Source organism: Calonectris borealis, chromosome Z (genome assembly GCF_964195595.1).
Source record: "Calonectris borealis chromosome Z, bCalBor7.hap1.2, whole genome shotgun sequence".
Taxonomy (NCBI): domain Eukaryota; kingdom Metazoa; phylum Chordata; class Aves; order Procellariiformes; family Procellariidae; genus Calonectris; species Calonectris borealis.
Window position 1 is genome coordinate 31,548,155 of NC_134352.1, and position 23,154 is coordinate 31,571,308.

Genomic DNA, 23,154 nt, shown 5'->3' on the forward strand with positions numbered 1-23,154 from the left:
CTCTCCAATCTTATCCAAAGTTTGCCAGAGGTATTTTAAAGCCAAAGCCTTGGTTTCCTTTCATAACTTCAAACTTTTAGTGCAATTCATAAGTAACTGAAACTCAGCTAAAACCAGTTTATCAAGCTGTTCTTTTCATAAATAGTTTTAGTTAATATTAGTTAAGGATCAAATCCAGTCATTTTTGGAATTGCTTCCTGACAGACCTTGCAGTAGTGTACAAGAATAAAATTTAAGCACCATTTAAGACAACTCTTTCTGGATGGGATTTCCTGGAGAAAATCTGTTGCTGATTGTGAATGATGTTAAGATTCAGCATTAACGACATAGCACTTCCTGTGCGTTTGCCTCCACACATACGAAGATAGTATGCTCCCGATTCCCTGCCTATCTCACAGCAGCCCTGCCTCTGGCCAGCCCAACCCCCGTGGTTAGTAAAGATCCAGTCCCAGGAGATGAGATGAGTCATTTTAGCAGATTCTTTCAACACAAAAGGGAAGCCCCAGAGCCCTCTCCAGTATCCTTCCCCTTCTCCTGCTACTTGGCTTTTGCCAGCTGCAGTACTTTATAGACTCTTTTAGGGACTGCTTTAACTCGAAGTCACAGAAAAGAAACCAAGGAAAAAGAAAATGCCTCAAAGACACCTGTGTTCTGACACAGGTGTGTTAAGGGGCTTACAGAAAGCACCAAGAAACCACCACAAAGGTGGAGGAAGCCACATGGCCAAGAACAGCTAAGGACAGGGGGCAGATAAGAACCAACAATGTATCCATAACGGAGAAACAAGACAAGACAGCATGGGACTTAGACTACCGCTCACTGAACCACCAGTGAAGGCAAGCCTCAAAATTCAAACCAGGTATATTCAACGCTTATCTTTACATCTAAAACACAGCCTAGAGCAATGACTCAGAACAAGAAGCTACTTTCATACATTGGGAGACTACCAAACAGCAACAGAATGCATTACATATTTTAAAAAGACAACTGGAATGTCATATTCATCAAGTATTTTTCAACTGCTAATTTGTTTACTCTAGTAAAGTTTACTTTTTCTACTTCTAGTAAAGTTGTTTACTAAAAGAGGTTCAGCAGGGTTTTCCCACCAGTTTTGCTCTGAGTCTTCATATACTGGTGAATAGTCCTAAAAGACCTGAACTATCAGCTGATAAAAATAAAGCAGATTCCTCTAATCAGCATTAAACCTGCCAGAAGTCAGTCAGAACACAGCATAACTGACTTTGGTGCTCAGTACAACCTTCACAGGATCTTTCATTTGTTAACACTTATCTGTTGAATTCTGTGCTGTGTCAGGATAACAAGAAAAGCCCTGTACTACTGGAATGCAATAGGACACTAAATTCAGAAGACAATGGGAGCAAAGTGAAAAGCATCTAGCATGCTGATCAAGAAACAAGGCTGCAGCACCTGTCAGTGAGTAGTATGGTGTGGTAAAAGCAGTTTGTATTCCTTCTAAAGGAAAGAAGATCAGAGGAACACACTCACCTTATCTGGATGAACTACAAGCACTGCTTTCCTGTAGTACTTCTTTACTTGTTCAGGAGTTACTAGATCTGCCATGCTGACTGGTTTCCACTTATTTTCTCCTTCCCAAAGCACAGTATGAAGAGTGGATATTAATGCTCTGATATTTCTCTCCTTTCCTTCAATCCATTCAAGAATCTGGGAAAAACAGAATGTATAGAATTGAATGCAGCACTGTAAGCATTCTCAGTCTATCTAGAACATAACCTTGATTCTGTACAAGACTACAGGATTAAAATTGTCTTGCTGCAATCACCCCACCGAGTCCAACTGTCTTACTACATCCTTCTTTCTGGCACCCAGATCATTAGCCACCCAAAAGTGATATTTTGCATCTGCCACTAGGGAGTAGCTCATTGTTATTACTTTATTGTAGAAATTCAGTCATTGCAAGAGAAATTATTGAGATAGTTACAGCTTACAAAACCCTGTATAATTAATGACAAGAGAATTGACAGGAGTCATTAAAAACATCTGTTACAATTAACTCCTTGTCAGAGCACAACATCAATTTACTGAAATTCTTGATTTGTACACAAGTTTCAGATCATGTATATTAGTAGTTAAGTAAACATTAAGCAACCTGCAGGGGTGCACAAAATAAAATGTTCTTTCAGATATCCCCATGAAAGTTGATTAGAATAACTGGCTATTTCACAGACTTTAACAGCAACATTCAAGCCACTGTGATATAGTGATACAGTGTCTTCATTAAACACTGCATTATGTGTATGAAGATCTCTGCCCTCTATCAGCAGCAAGTATGGTAAATAACAATCTGTATTTATTTCCATTTACGGTGATTTGTGTTAAAAGCTACCCATGCAAGCTGTGCATTGCTCTCTTCAGGCAAGACACTTAGTGAAAACAAATTTCAGCATCCCTCCAAAGTTCTTTTATAAACTTTTCTAAAGCACCACAAAGACTACAAAACTGAAAGTACATTAATATGTAATGTTATCAATAAGTAATACATCAAAAAAATCTGAACAGCTGATCAGGTAACACCTCACAGGCTAGCTCTATAGCCCATCTCCAGAACTGCATCTTTTAGTAATTTCTTAGGACAGCAGTAGCACTTGTTAACTGGTAAACTCAAGTAAGTGGTCACCCTTACTATTCTCACCTGCCTGTTTTTTAAAGTGTAGTTTTGTATTATCCACCAAATCCATCTTTTCTAAGGACACCTTTGGGAACACTAGAGATAAAGAACAGTTTGGGCTTCAACAAATGGACTCTGACAAGAAAACAGGTTCTTAAATTCTCCAAGCTTAGCTGAAAGAAACAGGAACTTGTGTTCCGTCCACACACATATTGTGCTATTGTCACTGGTGCTTCATTGCCAACTGACTCTTGTTCACGCTAATTAACTTGTACAGTCATATGATTTAAATACTGATAAAATTTCATTCTGCTTTATCAGTTTGCTCTGTTAGTCATTGTGTCTTTCTGCTCTAGTTATCAGCAGTTCTAAGCATAACCCCCTGTACTCGGCACTGGTGAGGCCACACCTCGAATACTGTGTTCAGTTTTGGGCTCCTCACTACAAGGACCTCGAGTTGCTGGAGCGTGTCCAGAGAAGGGCAATGAAGCCCTTCTGGGTCTGGAGAAGAAGTCTTATGAGTAGTGGCTGAGGGAACTGGGACTGTTTAATCTAGAGAAGAGGAGGCTGAGGGGACCTCATCGCTCTCTACAACTACCTGAAAAGAGGTTGTAGCGAGGTGGGTGTTGGTCTCTTCTGCCAAGTAACTAGTGATAGGACAAGAGGAAATGGCCTCAAGTTGCACCAAGGGAGGTTTAGATTGGACATCAGGAGAAATTTCTTTACTGAAAGAGTGGTCAGGCCTTGGAACAGGCTGCCCAGGGAAGTGGTGGAGTCACCATCCCTGGAAGTATTTAAGGGACGGGTAGATGAGGCGCTTAGGGACATGGTTTAGTGGGCATGGTGGTGTTGGGTTGACGGTTGGACTCGATGATCTTAGAGGTCTTTTCCAACCTTAATGATTCTATGATTCTATAAGCTCAGATTTACACTTAAATCAAAATCACTGTTAAACAAACCTTGAGTTTCAAGGGGTCCATATCTTTAGACATTTCTTGTTTTCTCATCTCAGCAATGGTCTTTGGTCCCTTTTTATCAGATTTAGCTGAAAACCCTTGATTAGATAACAGATCCTCAAAGTCATTTTCTGAAACTTTCGGCTTTTGACCTATGAAAGGAGAAAAACATTAAATGAAAAGCTACATAAAAGAATACATTAGTGGGGGAAATATATTGCGCTTAGATACACCTGCAAGACATTCCTCACTACCACGATAAATATTCTTCAGTGGCTTGATAAACTCCACAAGAATAACAGAAGGATAGGAATAAAAGGGATCACTGACAAGCTTTCAGTCCAGGAGAACAGATAACCTCACGTGCATACATGTAAGTAAATACTTGCATGTCCTCTTTTTTCTAAAATGGAATAGATTTGAGGGAGTACATATCTACCTATTCATGATTTTGTAGATGGTTCCATTTTTCCACTACGAAGTAATTCTAACTGCTGTGCAGCAGTTCTTCAAGTGACCATATACTCAATACTCCAGTCAAAAGTATGTAGTCAACATTTAAGTATGTTGAAACTTATGCAGAACAATGAAGGAATAAAATATCAACATGAATCGTCATTTTAGAACCAACAAATTTTAGAGAACTAGAAAAACTGATATCTGAAGAGGCCTCTGGATGTCATCTAGTCCAATCCCCACTCAAAACAGGGACAGCCAGATAAATTTCTCAGGTCCTTGTCCGGTTGACGTCCACCTGTTTTCAAGGATGAGGAATCACAACATCCCTTGCCCTGTTTCAGCATTTCATCATGCTAATTGAAATTTTTTTTCCCTGTTCTCCAATCAGACTTTCCTGTGCAGCAACTTAAGCCCACTGCCTCTCCATCCTGTCACCTCCTTCCAGATACAGATCAACAGAATCATTTCAACTTCAGAAGTACCTGCTGTTCGCTTATATGTCAGTTAAAGGGAGGCATAATCCTAATACCAACACACCAGGAAAACAAAATTTTCCAAAAGATTAATGTAGAAGAGGCCATGCCCATCCTTTTACCTCTAGGTTTGCCTATTCGGTTATAGTATCTTAAGGGATTGGTTCCAAGAACGATTCCACCTGCTCCCATCCCCATCCCTGTTTGAACCACAAGAATTTCCAGTAAGCTTAACCTCAATCTTTCTTTAAGACTAGCTGCTATTCTTCAGCTAGGAAAAATGTTGCATCCTGATACCCTGTGTATCACAAGTGGGCTAGCATGAAGCAGTGTTATCAACTATCTCTCCCTGTATAGATCAAATTTACCTTTCTAACTCAGTAATACAAAACCAGTACCCATGTGGCTGAGTGAATATAGCCTTGAGACTTTATGCCCAAACTTGCAAATATTTGGTCCATGGTCAACTCATCTCTGCGATATTCTAGTGTAGCTTTGCAAAAGCAGGACACCAGATTTGCCAAGCTCTTTTCATATTTCTGCTAGATACAACCTAAACATAAACAAAAACATGAAGGTACAAGACTTTCTGCAGCTAACAGCACATCTGACTAAATTCACACAGGCCATTTCAAGTAATGCCTTCAGAAAACTTACCAAAGCTTGGGGTTCTGACTCCTCTTTCTTCTCGTCCTCCAATAACGCTGAAGTTTACTGTGTAATTAGGTTTAGCTGCTGTGCTGGATTTAGTCTGGGACTGCCATGAAGTACTTTGTGGTTTTGTGGATTTCGGCCACTGATGTCCCGACTTCTGAGATGGAGCAGTCTTCTGGCCAAAGCCACTACTCGAGAGTCCACCACTGGAGGAACCTAACAATAAATACTAAATTAGTTGTTCAGCTCGGTATCTGTCACCTGTTTAATACAAGTAAGACAGTTGGTCTTGCCATCTAACCACATAGTTTACAGTGATACCACTATACAAAAGAAAGTGTAACAGAAAAGTGTGTGTAAAATGAAGTTAAGAGTTTCATTAACAATTTGGACAGCAGGAGCTAGAGCCATTACTGAAAATCTTCCGGCCTCTTACAATTCAAGTTCTCAACTGTCAGTTTTAGCAGAAGCAGAGTTGTATGATCAGCCAGGAATGTGTAAGGCCAAAAAATAATTCAGCAGTGACAGTAGTTCTGCCTCCCAATTCATTACACTTCAACATCTGTTAATATGCAGAAGACATTGAAAGTAATTATTTGATCAAGAAAATGTAATATATTGAGAATATTTTTAAATTAGTGCTTTCAAAGTCTCTAGTGATTTCTTACACTACTGTTTAAGAAAGATGAGGAGATTATTCTACAGCAGCATTAGCAGGGAATGTTGCACAGGAGTAAAAAAAGCACTGAAGACTGCAGGAGATACTGTTGTAATCACCCTAGTGTGATCTATAGGCCTCTGTCTATCAACACAATATTGACTCAATTTTTAGTATCCCATTTCCCTTCATTAAGCCAGTATAAATAACACTGCTTAGCAGCTTCACCTGCTACTCACTTCAGGAAGAACACACAAGGCCTTTTCTCCACTCCACAATACTCACTGTAAACAAATCGAGCAGAATAAAGCTCCAACCTTTTAAATTCATTATTCAGCTTTTTGTCTCACTAATGAGAATAAACCTGAGATTTTTTTATTCTAAACTAAGCCACCATTAAATTGCCCTTGATTGACTTCCTTTGGAAAGATTCCTAGAAACTCAGTTCCCTTGACAAGTTGCATATACCTGGCATATACCCAGGGAAAAACAGCATCACAGGGAAAAACCAGCATGATGACTCAATTTAGATACATCTAGATTTTTTGGAAGAGAAACATTTTATACCACAATTATGGCATCCTAAAACAGATTAAGACATTTTCATGTTGGAAGAATTCCCTAAAAATGACAGAACATGAATTCAAAACTAGTGGTCAAATATAGTTACACACCTGAAGTCAGCCAGGAAGTATAGTATGAATGAAATACTGACACTTCAAAACCAGAAATCTTTATCACTTGGTCTTGAATGACAGCCTTATGATCCCATCTCATTATTTCTTGGAGGAAGGTAAATTAGTATTTGCATCTCCACATGTGTTATTAATCAGCTGCTGCTGATTGGAACCTAACTTTCAGCTCAAACATATTCCAAGCGAGTTTAAACTCACTTGTTCTTGTTTCTATTTTTCCCCCCTTTTATTCACCCTAAAGCCTCAGAAAAAACACCCAAGCTTGTCTGGATATACACAGCAATGTAAACTGGGTTTCCTCTTTCAAAACTGGTTCCCCACACCTCAGCTCTCGTGATAGCTCTCTTGTAGCTGCTGCTTATAGTTATAACAACTTACAGAAGAGGACGTCTCCCCAGGGCCATGTAGAAGATACCATACTATAGCTCTAAATACCACACCTGATAAAACCTAGTATTGCAATACAACACCTGATAAAAATCTAGGATTGCACTGTTTCATCATGAAAGCACCCAACTGCATAGTCAATTCAGTCTTCAGTCACTCCTAACTTGTGAAATTTACAGAAAAAAAATCCCTGTTATAGTCAGAGTACCTCACACACTGAAAAACAATCTCATTCTACTACTCTTTCAAAGCATTCATTATTTCAGTCTTCAAGACCAATCAATTCTTCCTGTAGGACAAGCCAAAGCCTCACTATTAGCAAGAACTTTCCAACACCACACTCCTACTTTCTGGTACAAGATCATTCCTAGAAATGAAGAGTGTGAGAGCACCAACTATCACAGAACACTATTGGTATCCTACCACTAGCCTAATAAACTACTACGAACTACCTTTAGCTATTGTTTCTTTTCTGTTTATATAGCGTTCCCAATTAAGCACTTTTCACTCTCACAACTCTTCTTCCAGAATAATGAGTTCTATGTGAAGGCCAAAAAACCCCTATAAAAAATACAACACCGATTCTAAACTCCAGTTTTTATAGCTCCCTGAAAATTCAGTTCAAGCCTGAGAAGGTTAACTAGTACAGTGATATCTGGCTACTTTTTAATGCACTCATTTCTCCTATTGAAAGTTAACTGAAAGACTAATGAATTGATCTAAATCCTGCTAAAATCAGTTCAATTTCTCCCAATGGTTCAGTGTGTGCTACACCTGCATCTCCAAGTCAAAGACAAATTGATTTTTTACTGTCACACTACCTTATAGATTTAACAAATCTATATTAACCTGAATTATTAAACTAGAAAATTTTTGTAAATTGTTTACTGCAGAGCAGCCTTATTGGTACTGCTTCAACACTAGAATTTTGCAAGTAATTATGCACAGGCAACATAAAGAAGCCAAACATTGTATGTTACCTTGTGTTTATACAAGATAATTCCATCAAGAGGATGGAATTCAATACACAATGCTAACTGCCAAAACAACAGGATAAAACCTCTGTCAGCTCCAAGCTAAAGGAAAAGCACACTTCTGCAATTCAGCAACTCAGCAACTATAGGCTGTTCCAGTTTGTTCCTTGGACTCTTGGCAGCTAGTCACATTTAACAGCTACAAGTCAGCCATTTGCTATGGTAGTGTGGTCCTGAAATGCAAGGATCTCAGCTTTTTTTATTGCGCTTAGTTGTTCTCCTGTTTGAGAATGCTGCAGGGCTACTTCCTGAGTTTGGGGTGAATATAACATCCTGGGACAAGTGTTACTCTGCGATGTGTCTCATCTTCCATAACTTCTTATGCACACCACTGCCAACTGACAGAAGTTCATAATGCTCATGGTACTGGTGTATAAGTATGGGCCTAATTTGTGCTCATCTTACAAACATGACAGATTTGAGTAGCGGAGCTATGAAGGCCTATTGAATTCAAAGCACTGTAAGGAAAACAACCGTCACTTTGGACTTAAAGAATTGGATTCGGCTTTCATTTTATATCCTTCACAGCATAGTATCAATGCTAGATAACAAACTTCATGCTCAGTTACTGAATCAGCAACCCCTGGTTTCTCTTACATTCTCAACTAGATTCTGAAGCATTTATACTGTTTCTAAATCACAGCTGTGGTTATGTTTTGAAATATTATTCTAGATGTTTCACACAATCTCTGTAAAGATTCGATCTTTTCTTGTTACTTGTCTGCTCTCAGCAACTGCCTCAAACTGGTTGTTAACAATTAAAAGGAAACGCTTTCCTTTATATAAGCTATCAGTTACATTTATTGGTACAAGAAGCAAATCAACTGTAGAGGCATTAAGTATAGTCTCTTAAAAGTAGTATCTTACCTGGAAGACCAGATCCAAGATTGGCAAGATCAGCAAAAGGATCAAAGTTCTGAGATTTAGCCTGGCTGAAAGACAGACCTGAAGACACACTGGACTGGCTCCCTGTGGTAAAAGCTTGACCTGTATAGTAAGAAAATGTATCATGTACTTGGTGTTTTTGGAAATTGAGAGAATGAATAAAAGTACTATTTCCACAACACCTCGTGTAAACCTCCGCAGGATTCTGCTCCATGACATCTTTTACCATGACAAGAATCACCATTACTATACACAACTGAAACTATTTGGTTCCTCTGCCTTAAACTTACTCTGAAAAACTACACAAGTGCCTTACTAAAGGGGCATTTAAGAACAAGAGCATGGAGTCCTTTTAAGCAACAAAGCAAAAAGGCATGAAGACATGTTCAGCAGTTTCAGGTGAGTAAACTGACCAAGTCTGGAGTATTCCTTATTCCCTCTAATGGAATAATTTCATTTCACAATACCTTCAAAAAGAGGCTTCAACTGTGGTGATGCTACATTGCTGGTTGCTGAGGAATCTGCCCAAGAATCCCATCCACCTAAGAGATCTGGGTGGCTTGTAGAAGATGATATTTTAGGTGGCTCTGGTGTCAAATTCCCTACAGGAGAAAAAAAAAAATCTTTTGATTATTCTTTTAAGAAAATGATGACAATAATGGATATTTTGCCAATACCAACGGAACTGTGTACCACATTGTCAGCTACAATGGCCAACTACATGGCTTGCTTAAATTTCTCCATAACACAATCATGCAGTCTAAAACAGGACTCAGAACGGTTTTACCACTGGATTCCTTCATTTGTATTTGAAACATCCCATGCACTTCACAGAGAAGATATTCATGCACAGGAATGCTATGAATTTAACAGCTTAGGTCTCCTGGGCAAAAGGACTAGCTAAGGGATGGCTTCAGGGCACGCTGCTGTTCCGTGACCAGAAAGCAACAGTGCTTCATGAAATGGTGCTCTGTATCACTCAGCAGTATGGGTGCTACACAGGTGGAGCCAGGTCACTTCAAACTGCAGGTTTGCCTACCCCAGGCCTCATGTGACAAAGGGAGCTCTTTACAAACTAACAGCCCTTTCAGGTTCAATATGTGAATGAATGCATGCAATTGAAGAGCAGGATACAAGAAGAGTGATCTCTTCTGGGAAAAGATTGGGAATCACTAGCTACATGGATAAAAGCCACTTTTCTATGTGCAAAGCAAAACCACCATGCCAACTGAAAACAGGCAATGAAACAGTCACATTCAAAAGGATGCAAGGGTGCCTCCACTAACTTCTATAAAGTTTCCCATCCAACACAGGGTTATAACTGCCACCCCTGATGCTTGCAGATGATTCCCCCCTTTCTCACTCACACACAGCATGAGGTGGGCCATCCTCAGAATGACAGGTCCTAGGTAAGGAACAGTCAAAGCTGCATGCTAGCTCCGAGCATTCCCTTTCAGCACAGCTTGCAGAGACTCAGAGTGAAGCAGGACAGCTTTTGAATATAACCACCCCTTCAATGCTATGAAAACAGTCAGCGCTACAGGGAGAGGTAGTATTTCAGTAAAACCCGTATGTTTAATGGTGCTCTAAGACATTTCAAAGATCTAGAGTTTGGAAAACTAACCCAGCCATCCTTACAAAAATAGTGACATTTTGATGCTTTGGATGTTTTGTCTACTACATCACGGCTTTTCACTTCTGTCAGCTTTTCAACTTTACATTCTGAATACTGATACCAAACCACACAAGCTATTTTATCTTATTTGAGGAAATAATTTGAAGAAAATTAAATATCCCCTCCACCACCTCAATCCACTAATTCTATTTATACTTAGATCTTACAGTTGCAAAGAGAGCACATCAAATACTCTGCAACAAATGTCTGTCAAGAGCCTGTATTACAGCAGAGTCATCTCTGCTGCATGTGAAAGAAAACATCAGAATAAAATGCACAAAGTAGCCACCACAGTCTTCTAAAGGTATAGTACAATTTGCAGCCCTTTTTCCAAGCTTAAGCCTCGTCTCCCTGCCTCTGAAACCACAGGAGAAACGGTATGTATTTGCCTCTGTACTCAAGACCCCAGCTATCTGTTACACAGCGGCGTCACTGGCTATAAACGTCAAAGTCCCCAAAAGTGTCTATTCATCAGTTCATAAATTTGCTGTACCATATGCCACTCCCAAACATTAAGTGGGCCTTGAATTAATATTAGTACTGATTTTTAAGCTAGAAATAATTTTGGCTTATGATCTCTGCTATTACAAGTTTTTCACAGGGGCATGAGGAAATTTACAATCACTTATGGAATTAACACTTTTCCTATGATAAAACCAAGTTAAGAGAAATAAGAAAAAAGCAAACTACAGCTGAATGCATTTGAAAGATTGAGAACACACTATCGGAATCAGGTGTTTTATAACTGCTGGTTTAAGAGCAGTCAAGTTCATCACCTCCCCGACTCTGAACAAAGCAGGGAGTAGGCTACTGCTACGTACAGCAGTAAATTTACTATGAATAGTACAAGCTCACATATATCCACTACACTTTTATCAGAAAAATCTGACACACTGGAGTACAATGTGCAGTATACTGAACCAGTAAGATTAATCACCTCCTGGAACTGTTTATTCTTATGCTATATTCTTTCCAGTTATACAACTTGGGCATTACAATAGATTTTAACATCAAGAAATAGCGTTACCAACGTGATACTCTGACATCTACATATTCTGAAGAGGTATAACGAGACCACATACTGAATCCCCTATTTTTATAACCTGGCACACTGGAATTCATACAGACACATTAAAGTAAAGGAGCAGAATATCTGAAGAAAGGGTAAAATATGAAGCGTAGCTAAATATTCCGAAAGTTGAAGCAATTGAGATCATGGGCAAGCAGATCCATATCTGCTTGTCCCTTAAGTTCTTCTTTAATGTGCATATTTATAATCCTTAGCCATACAGCAGTAAACCACTGGAGGTCAGGGCATAGTTCTTTACTAACCCTGCTCAAACCAAGCTAAGATGTAAGAACAAGTTGGTGGTAATCAGATCACAGTTTCCAGCTTCCCAAAATAAGAGGCCTGCGTTTTACTATATCCTACATACAACTTCACATTAGATTTTCTTTATTTAACTTGTCATCTCTACAGGAAATCCTTTAATCACAGAGGACAAACAGGATTTACCATGAACCAAGAGGCTGGTTTAGTATGATGCAAGGTTTTTTTTAACCTTGTCTAAAGCCTGACTGAGAACACAACTGCCACAGAAACTAACTTCTACTCAGATGAAGACTACACCAGTCACTCAGGTTCCTTTTGATCACCTTCCACATCTCCTGCTATCTTTTGATCAGATCAGTTCATTCTCGCAGAGGGAAATACATTCCTGACTCAACTTGCATTAGAGATGACCTGCTACTTGCATATCCAAACAAACAAATTTTGTTCTCAAAAATGCTCACTGAATACATACCTAATAAAGAAAATTGGACACTCCTCCAGCTACTGACAATAGCTTGTTTTTGCAAGTGTGGCCACTTAACAGCATGTTATCGATTCTGAAGTGAACAGTCATCCCACCTATTAATTTCCTTGCCAAATTACTACAACTTTTCACAGAAAATTAAATTACCTTGTTAATACACTGCCATTTCAGCAGCAACCGCTCAACATTTTCATATTACAGGATAGAATGCCTTAACAGACCAGATATTCTTTAAGAACTACCTTTACTACAAATTGAAATTACATTTTAAAACTCGTATGATTTTAAATTTCAAGCCACATTGAGAAATACAAGTCTAAAATTCTAATTCTTGAACTTGTGTTCACTGAAATAGCTTTTCTCCTGTTATCTGTACAGTTTCAGTAATTATTTACTACCAAAGAAAGCTTATCCATCACTAAAATTTAATTGTAGACACTTATTACTGCTCCAATAGTAGATTCACCATATCTCATTGCTGCAGCTTATTTTGAATGAATGCTGACATTACTACTAATTTATTTTTAATGAGTTTAAAATTGTTTCTCACTTTAATGACCTCATGTTTGCACTTTCTTCTGCTCTCTCAACACAATTCTTCCAGATGTCATTTGAGAACACGCTCTCATTTGCCTTTTCTTCTCCAGTTACTAGTTATGTCCTTTCATTCACACTTACTCATTCATATTAAAAGCATTATAGCTATTAATATTCCTAACTTCCTTGCTAAAATTGATATTGTGAATGGATAAAATGCTAAAGGCTCAAATACATACTTCATTTCAGCTATCATTTGAAAGGTAAACTTAAAAGAGCATGAAATGTTATCCCAATTCCTCCACTTCCACAGGGTCTTTAAAGCCTGCGTAGCAACAGAGAAATATTGGCAAATCACTGTGTAACAGTAGACTGAAGAGAAGATGGGTACATTCTAAGTATCTTTTTCCTATGTTGAAAGAAAGCTCCAGAAAGTATGTTAAAATAGCAGGTACACTAATGCATTTACCAGGGTGCAAGTTATCAACCAAAATCAGAAAGACTTAAAACAATAAGCACTGAGGTCAGATATCAAAATATTTTTTCTTTTTCTTCTGTACTTGCTCAAATGTTACTAACAGCTGAATATTGCTGGTGGTCTCCTTGAGGTTGCAGGTAAAGATTTAGAGAGCAGAAGTTCGCATTTATGTATTTTTCCAACTTAAATTTAGTACATAAAAAGGTTCTCTGTCATGTAGGGATTGGAAGACCTCTGATACAAGGACAGCCTGAGGGTGCTGGTATTGTTTAATCTAGAGAAGAGAAGGACTCCGGGTGGGCAATCTTATCAATGTGTATAAAAACTTAATGGGAAGAAATAAAGACAACTGAGCCAGACTCTTTGCAGTGCTGCCAAGTGGAAGGACAAGAGGCAATTGGCACAAACTGAAACACAGGAAACTCCATTTAAACAGAAGCTTTTTCTATGAGAGCAGTCAAACACTGGCACAGGTTGACTGTAGAGGTTGTAGAGTCTGCATCCTCAGAAATAATAAAAATCAGCAAGGACATGGTTCTGAGCAGCCTGATCTACCTGACCCTGCTTTGAGCAGGTCAACTTAACAATCTCCAGAGGTCCCTGCCTCTGGAGTGAGATAGATTTTGGCTGAGATGATGCTCCACAGATCAGTATTGGTCAAATCTTCCACTGAACAGAAAAAAATTATCATCTGTTTGGTAACCTCATGCAGTGACAACAATAGTGTCATAACTAAAAGTGGCATAAGACTGGCAACTATACAAGTATACAACTAAAACATACAGATATTACTGTATCTACAGGACAGAACAAAAATGTTGCAAAGGAAGCAGCAAGTGGGATGATCTCAGCAGAATCACCACAGCTGAAATATAATGCCTAAATACATGGAAGAGAAGGCAATCAGCTGGCTAGCCTTTTATTTCAAGGAGGAAGCCCTCACCTCAGCCATGCAAATACTGCATCTTTTATCCAGTTTCTCTGTAGCTAACACTCAGACTGCACAATGCAGAGGCAGGGTCAACTAGACCAATGGTCCAACAAGGAGGGGCAACTCAAAACCGCACACAATAAGCTCTGGAAATAAAGTGCTCCTGGATTCAGGGTGAGGAATGTGACACCACCATTCCTAACTACCTCCAATTCATAAGTGGGGGTCTGCAGGCGTGGCTTCTGTGAGGAGAGGGCTGGGTTGCTCCATGCTGGACACAGCCAGCTCCAACACTCACCACAGGACACAGCTGAGCCCCTCAGCCAAGATGGTGGCACCTTGGGAAAACATACGTAAGAAAGGGTAAAAAACACTGCACAGCAGCTGTGAGAGGAGTGAAAAAAGTGAGAGAAACAGCCCTGCAGACACCAAAGTCAGTGGAGGAGGGGGAGGAGGCGCTCCAGGTGCCAGAGCAGAGGTTCCCCTGCAGCCCATGGGTAAGACCACAGTTGAGCAAATATCCACACTGCAGACTGTGGAGGACCCCACACAGGTGGGCATGCCCTGGAGGAAGCCGCAGTCAGCAGCAGGCTCCTGGCAGGAGCTGCAGCCCATGGGGGACCCACACTGGAGCAGTCTGTTCCTGAAGGACTATAACCTGTGGAGACCCATGTTCTTGAAAGACTGTGTCCCATGGGAAGAACCCATGCAGGAGCAGGGGAACAGTATGAGGATGAAGGAGCAGCAGAGAAGAACTGTTACAGACTGACCACAACCCCATCCTATGGAGAGAACTCACGCTTTTCTTTGAAAATCAGATTTAAAAAGCAACACTTCTGGCTCTACCACTCCACCATTTTTGCAAGTGTATGTTTCTCTTTAAAGAATGAGCATTCTTCAAAGCTCTATTTAGTAATACTTTGGAAGTAATGTGCTTAGGATGGAGATACAGGAAGATCGAACATATCACAAAGCTTTTTGTTTAAAGACGAATAGATTTTAAAATAAATGCATGAGAAAAAGGCTTCACCAAGAATACGCCAGAGAAATTAAATGAAACAAATAAGATTAGAGTATTACATAATGTCTCCTTAAGTATATTAACAGAATGCATTCAGGTCAAGAAGGTCCAAGCTAGCCTCAGCCTGCATTTTAAGAACTGGCTGTACTTGACTTGCTCGTTTGATTCCCAAGGCTTCCAGAAAATCTTTAAAATATGAACTCAATCAAAATAGCATTCTGCCATCTAGAAAGTACGTTTGCAGGTGTTCGTGTACCCTCAGTTCTAAGAGCTCTCAGAGGAAACTCCAGCTCCTAACAGAAGGTTAGCAATGCTAGAAATCCTCTTGCATCACAAATATTAGCATGACATTATATAGGAAGCCCTTGCTACTTGGCATATTTGTATCTGCATTCCTAGAACACAGAGCGAATTAAAACAGCAGTCACAACAAGTGGATCTATTATGACACTAATCCACCTTGACTAAGCTGAAAGACAAATGCGCAGAGCAGCAGAAACTGTTGAGAAACAGAACACCAGAAGCACACTTACCTAAATTTAAGAAATCTGAGCTGGAAGAAGGCGCAAGTGAACTGTGTGTGGAAGGAAATGTACTAGCTGTAGATGTTGAGCTTGGATTAAGAAAGTCCCCAAAGAGGTCTGGACCAGACAAGGCTTGATTCTCTGAACTTGATGACATTGTGAATGGGTCAAAAGGATCAGCTAAAAAGAAAGCAGAAAACAAAATTATCTTATGACAGTTTTTAGAATAAATGAAGTTGAAAAAGCCTTACTCCTCTGGGGGCACAGACAAAAAGTAGAGTTCGCATTGGTAACGGCAGCAGCCTTCTGAGAACTTTTTGTGGCAAAGAGTCACCATCTGTCCCTTCCTCTAGACATCTGTACTTTCATATTGGTACAAAAAGTATTTCAGCCATACACAATATGAACAGCTGTGTCTTCAAACACAAATCCTTAGCAAGGCTGCATACATTCAATAACATTGTTAATTTCATCCATGTAAGACACACATTAAATTTGAGTGATCATCTGCATACAAACAGAAGAATTACATTTGTTAAATGCTCTATAATTCCAAACCTCCAAAGGATTTAAACAAAACAGACTATTAAACTACTAAAAAGTAAAACATTCATACTACCACTTTGACTTGAAGGCATTGGTGACTCTGGGGCAGAAAGCACGTCAACTCAAGAATGAAAACCAACAGAAGCAAGGCTTTCAACAGCTCTCTAGTGATCACAACAAAGAAAAAACTAATTGGAAGAGTATTTATAGTCAGCATCGGGTAACATGTGACAGTCAGCTGGAATCATGGTTTGAGATCTTCCTGTTTCTGCTGCCCTCTAGGGTCAAAATCCTCAAGAGCCCAAGGACTCCTGCCAGATTCACTCAGAAGCTGAAGAGAAGGAATAATCCTGCCATAGTGCCCTGGCACATCCTGAGATGATGACCACATTGCACACGACTCAGTAACACTCCAGAAGACAAACCCTGGATTGTCATCAAGCTATCTTACTATAGCATCGCATGTACACAAAACCTCAAGTACAAGTTTGACGTGCAAACTGAAATACAGTGGCCAAATATTCTCACTTCTGCAATTACCTTTCTCTTATCCAATTCAAAGGTAGAATGAGATACATACATGACTACTGCTCAGGTGTTTTATGGAGTAGATTTAAGAAAGTTATAGTTAAAGAAAGATAAAGTAATAAAGCTTCTCTTTTATAGACTTCTGCCTATGTAAAAAAAGTAAATTGACCTCCTCATTGACCACAGCAACGAAGTTCAATACTGAATTGCTTCAAAAGAAAGAAATACTTGAAATCACCAAAACTCTGCAAAAACACTTTGCAGCTGTATGTAGATTAAAGCTTTTAGTCCAAGTGAATGATCTTTGCAAAAATAAGCAATACCTTGTAACAGTTTCCCAGATTATTTGACTAATATTCCTAAAAATGTTACTGTAACTTCGGGCAGAGAATTGCTATTCCCAAAAGTTTAGTCATGTGACAAAGAGCTAATTGTGCACTGGCAAGAGGAACAGAATCTCTAAAATAAAACACCTTGTTTTAAACACCAAATAGGTAGCAGTGTGTAACATTCTCTTGCAGGATACAGACCTACCAACATTAGTAAAACCAGCAAGGAAACACCTTTTAGCAGTACCGTTATCCTACTGAACAGGATTTCCAGTTGCCTACCTGACTTATGTGATTAACACTCAAAAATCCCACAGAAACATTTGACCTAAGCAGCACAGCTCTGTACCACATCTAATGCTGTTGCTTTATGTAAAGTGCAAGAAAGCAATAAGTTATTACAATTCTATGCCTTAGCAAGAGAAGTTATTTACACGTGGATTTAGAAAAGGATCTAGCATGTAATGTTTGTATGTGAAAGCTATGGATTCTTTAAGAATACTGAATCTCAAATTCAAGATTTGATACTTTTCTGTTTACACGGTTTAAAGCTAATATGATATTGGCAACATAACAAAATACCTGGATAATATACAGCAATTTGTCTTCTTTATGCAGTCATAACACCTATTCTATGCAAATTCTTGCTATAGACCAACATCTTCAGTGTACAGATCAAAACATTTCTAAGCACATTGCAAGCAGCAGTTTTTATCTGTTGGCCAGCCAAAGAGTACTGACGTTAACTTTACGTACCTGAAGACACAGCTGCTGCTGGAGACGCACCCTGAGTAGCAGCTGGACACTGAGACTGACTGCTGAAAAAGAAATCTGTTCCTTGTCCAAGAAGATCTCCAGTGGGCTCTTCTGAAATCTGTGATGCACTACCCACAAACAGATTGTTCAACAAGTCTGCATTACTTGACGAAGAGTTTATTTCTGAGACAGGTTGTTTCTGTTCTGGTGAAATATCAGAGTCTAGTCCCAGTAAGTCTACATTCTCTTCAGGAAGAGATTTTTGTAACGGTGCAGATGGAGCTTCAAAATTGGCTTCAAAAAGCAACTCTCCTTCTGGAGTAACGGAGTCTTTTTCATCAACAATTACTGCACTTTCTTCACGTGGAAATGTAGGGAATTCCTCATCTGAAGGATCACTCTCCTCCCTGTCATCAGATAGTTGAACACGATCATTTTTAGATGAACTGTCCTCTATTCCACTTTCCGGACTTTTTCCTTCTTGAATAAAAAGAAACAACAGCTTTAGATTACCAGGATTCTTCTGACAACTAGGATACGACAGACTTGTATGGGGAGATGATATGAAATCAATCCTTAATTAATCAAAGTTCACAAAAGAATTGATCAAAAAAGAAGAACTAACATTGCCTACCACCTCTTTGTACAGGGCAGGCAAAGGGGCAGCTCACTACCATACTTGCCACTCTGCAAGGGCAGGTATTACGAATTTTTTCAAAATGAGACTAACTTGGACATTCATAGAATCATAGAATCATTAAGGTTGGAAAAGACCTCTAAGATCATCGAGTCCAACCGTCAACCCAACACACCATGCCCACTAAACCATGTCCCTAAGGGCCTCATCTACACGTCTTTTAAATACCTCCAGGGATGGTGACTCCACCACTTCCCTGGGCAGCCTGTTCCAAGGCCTGACCACTCTTTCAGTAAAGAAATTTCTCCTAATGTCCAATCTAAACCTCCCTTGGCACAACTTGAGGCCATTTCCTCTCGTCCTATCGCTAGTTACTTGGGAGAAGAGACCAACACCCACCTCGCTACAACCTCCTTTCAGGTAGTTGTAGAGCGCGATGAGGTCTCCCCTCAGCCTCCTCTTCTCCAAGCTAAACAGTCCCAGTTCCCTCAGCCGCTCCTCATAAGGTTTGTGCTCCAGGCCCTTCACCAGCTTCGTTGCCCTCCTCTGGACACGCTCCAGCACCTCAACGTCCTTCTTGTAGTGAGGGGCCCAAAACTGAACACAGTATTCGAGGTGCGGCCTCAACAGGGCCGAGTACAGGGGCACGATCACCTCCCTACTCCTGCTGGCCACACTATTCCTAATACAGGCCAGGATGCCGTTGGCCTTCTTGGCCACCTGAGCACACTGCCGGCTCATGTTCAGCCGGCTGTCAATCAGCACCCCCAGGTCCTTTTCCTCCGGGCAGCTTTCCAGCCACTCTTCCCCAAGCCTGCAGCGTTGCCTGGGGTTGTTGTGGCCGAAGTGCAGGACACTTCAGGACATCTACCACTTACGACTTAGAAGATCACTCAGTAACTGCTGCTCCACTCAATGACAGCATTCAATGACAGCATAAGCAGTTACTGACATTTTTGCCAACAAATCAGAACCCAGAAAAAGGACTTACACATGCACTATAAAGTTACATTTTCTCAGTCCATACATACTCATCTGGACCCCACTGGCTAGGCTACTTTGTTTCCTCTGTTCCTCAGCCAGCCTAAGTGGGGCTATGGGAATGCAAAGGCTTCCTTGCACATCTTTAAGGTTAAGATTTTTGCATGAAAAAGGAAAATTTGGCATTTAAGTAACACACAGTACTAAAAAACATTACTTGGTGTTTATCCAAATGAAGCAGAATGACCACTTGAAAACCTGCAGAGCTCACTCTTTAAATAGTTTTTCTCATGGTCTGGTGAAATAGTGACTTTTGCTGCATAAGAAGGCTTAAGCACTCACTGGAAAGTGAACAAGACAACAAACATACAACAAATAGTTACTTCAGAGGAAAACCTGTACCTTTCCAGTCCAGAGAATGAAAGAAGTTATTTGCATCAGTACTACTGCTGTGTGGGGATTCTGTCTCAGTAGGTGCACTTTCTGAAGACTGCTCCAGCTGGGATGCTTCTGCTTCATATTGTGCAGTTGAACCTGGTTGTCTAGGCAGCTCCGGTTTCCCTATAAGATAGATTTTAAGCCAGAACCCTTAAAGAGAAACTTCTAAAACCGAATCCTGGTCATAGCGGCTGGTATTAGATTTGTAGACTGACTGCTACAGCAAGATAATTGTCTTAAAGTATCTATTACTCTGCAAAGGCAAATTCTTGCCCCCACCCCATTTAAAATTAGCATTATTAACTTCATTTCAACTGGAAAGGCTGGTAAGACCCTAGGTGCAACTATAACATTAAATTAAATTAGACTCATAGCAAAACGGTCAAGCATTCTATTTACATCTGTAGAAAAATGGAATTAACACCTCACTTGTAACAACCATCCCCTAAAATAGGCAAGAACTATGAACAACACCTGCAATAAGGAACAGAACATCAGAAAAGAGCCAACGCAGCTATAGAAAAAACCCAGAGTATAAAGCCAGAAAAGAACATGGAGTTGTTAAAAACCTCTAAGGAGCTCAGTAACACACTGTATGCTGCGATTAACTATTCCTTACATTTCTTATTTTACTGAGATCAGACATTAAGTCACTCTTGTGTAAGACTGAGTTGGGCTGAGTTACCTACTCCTATACCATCTCTGAAAAAGGAGGTTTCCTCAAAGCAAATAAGACGACTCACTAAATTAATAAGTGTCCACCCACTGTTTGAAAAGAATGGGATGAATGCCTGGGAGAAAACTGTCTAAATCTAAATACCAAGCTTTAGAGCAGAGCACTTTTTCACCCTCCTTCCACATACTCAGTTGCAGCTTACAGAGATGCTGAAAAAATAGTCTGTCACAGAAAACAAACATGAAAGACCATGTTAATGAAATAGTGCAAATTCAATTTTAATACGGCAAGTTTTATAAAACAAGTTCACAGCACTTGCTCTTGTCCTATTCCCTTCCCACCAGGTTCTAAGAAATTCCATTTTCAATGCAATTTGAAACCCTTACATTTCATTTATCAATCAGAAAATGAAAGTGACTTAAAAAAATAAAAGTAATTTTTATAGATCCTCATTACCAATGAAACACCTTAACTTTAGCAAGCTAAGAGTTGTGTTCACAGTAGGATTGTTAAAACCTATATAAACCAAGTTAAATAGAAAATTACCTAAATCATAATACAAACCAAACATATCCTGCTAAAAAAAGATAAGACAGCAACAACTACCTTGTATCAAAAGGAATGTAATTAAGATGTACCATATTAGAAGTAGAGAGTAAGATCTCATATATGGTGTACTAAAAACACCACAATAATCTCCATCATGCTTTTTATCCTGGAAGCACAAAGATGGCTTAAGAGCCTTAACGAAAATGTCAAAGCTAATTACTGATATCAGGAGAGGAAGAAAGATACTGAACAGCACTAACTGGAATTAATGCAGGAATCTACAGATGAAACACAGAATACGTAGTATTAAAAAAATTAAACATCTGTCACATTGACCACATTAAGAAAAGTTGAGAAATTGAATTACAGCATTACTTGGCTATGCATAAGAAGGATCTCGATAAAAACATTTTTAGTTAAGACCACCATTTCTGAGGAACGCTCAGCTGATATTAAGTGAAATGATAATGGTGCCAGTTTAGCCAAGTCTAGTTCTTTCAAGACATTTTGCCTACAAATCATGGCTGTTGCAATTCCATTTACTAAAATCCCTGCAAATAGCATATTCATAGCTTTAAAGCAAGCAAATGTAAAGACAGCAGAGGTAAGACAAGGATAATTATAATCCATTATTGGAGGATAATTTATACTCCTCATACAATGCAAATTTTTAAGTGATATTTACAAAAAAACACCTTTTAAATTTCTTTCACATAAAGGAATGTCAGAAATTAAACAAAAGCCTCAAACACTAAGTACGTTAGAAACTTTATCATATTTTCTAGTTTTTCAAAAGATTCATTACCAAATTTTGATAAAATCTCCTGTTGTTCGTCTCGGGTGGAGAAAAGGATCTTGGGATTCAGTCCCTTTATATTCATGTTATCCCATGGCGGCTGTTCACAGCTAGGTCTGTCTCTGGGCTCCACCTCTACTTCCAGATTGACTTGAAATAAGTCAGGATATTTTTCTTGTATGTCACAGGCATCCAGATCATACCTACAAAGATGCATACAAGTAGATTCTTGATACTGATGGCTAACTAGATTAAATTCACTGCAGTCCAAGACAGAACTTTAAAGCAATTAGTATAAGGCTTAAAATGCTGTATTTGTTTACTTTTTCCATATATTTAAACAGGTGGTATTTTGGTACAGAATTTTTTTTGCATCATGAACAAAACCTTCAGTTTCCTTGAAGTGAGAAAACAAAAGAATCTTCTTATTGCAATCAGTGTCATCTACTTCTTACACTGGCTATATTTTCTGCCCCCACCATATGTTGGTTTGGCAGGTTAAGCGGTTTCAAAGAAAACTTCCTCCAGTCTCCTACAAAAGGGTGTCAACGTACTTGGCAAATTTCACTGTGGTGGCATTTCGGGGCACGAAACCTGTGTGGAACTGAATCTGAAACATCTTCATCGAAGCCATCTGTTGAAAACAAGAAATACAGGGAAACTGCATAAATCCACATGAACAGTATGCACAGTGTTCTGCCTTTAATACAATGCAAAGTATTTTCAGTATTAAAATAAAGTGTTTGTTTTGCTACCATTTCAGTTAATTCCATGTATACTTTATCTTGAGAGATTTAAATGCAGTTTGAGACAGAATGTAGATAAATCTATTACTACAGAAACAAACCAAAAGACCTTGAACCAGATACCTCTCATCACTAACCTCAGACTGTCAAAGTCTGTTAAATATTTCCAGACCCTGTTTTAGAAGCTGAAACTGCATGACCCTTATTACTTTTCAGAAAAACTCGCTGTGCAATACACTAATCAAGAAATATATGTCATAAATAAAGGAGTCCATTCAGAACAGTTTTAAAGGTAGCACATTTAAAAGGACACTTCATAAGACATGCAAAGAGTCCTTTTT

At 39.2% G+C, this 23,154-nt stretch overlaps 1 protein-coding gene across 5 annotated transcripts in view; it reads right to left on the reverse strand.

Moving 5' to 3' along the window:
* GAK (cyclin G associated kinase) overlaps positions 1-23,154 on the reverse strand; it is a 79,775-nt gene that overhangs the window by 5,769 nt on the left and 50,852 nt on the right. For 4 of the 5 annotated variants that reach the window (XM_075136521.1, XM_075136518.1, XM_075136523.1 and 1 more), the window contains 10 exons: positions 22,622-22,701; positions 22,077-22,270; positions 20,011-20,169; positions 17,991-18,470; positions 15,841-16,011; positions 9,316-9,450; positions 8,831-8,950; positions 5,193-5,405; positions 3,607-3,755; positions 1,507-1,683 (listed from right to left, as the gene is read on the reverse strand). In XM_075136521.1, the coding sequence (XP_074992622.1) occupies positions 1,507-1,683; positions 3,607-3,755; positions 5,193-5,405; positions 8,831-8,950; positions 9,316-9,450; positions 15,841-16,011; positions 17,991-18,470; positions 20,011-20,169; positions 22,077-22,270; positions 22,622-22,701 (1,878 nt within the window). The remainder of the gene's footprint in view (positions 1-1,506; positions 1,684-3,606; positions 3,756-5,192; positions 5,406-8,830; positions 8,951-9,315; positions 9,451-15,840; positions 16,012-17,990; positions 18,471-20,010; positions 20,170-22,076; positions 22,271-22,621; positions 22,702-23,154) is intronic. The other variant, XM_075136520.1, reaches the window with a different exon arrangement.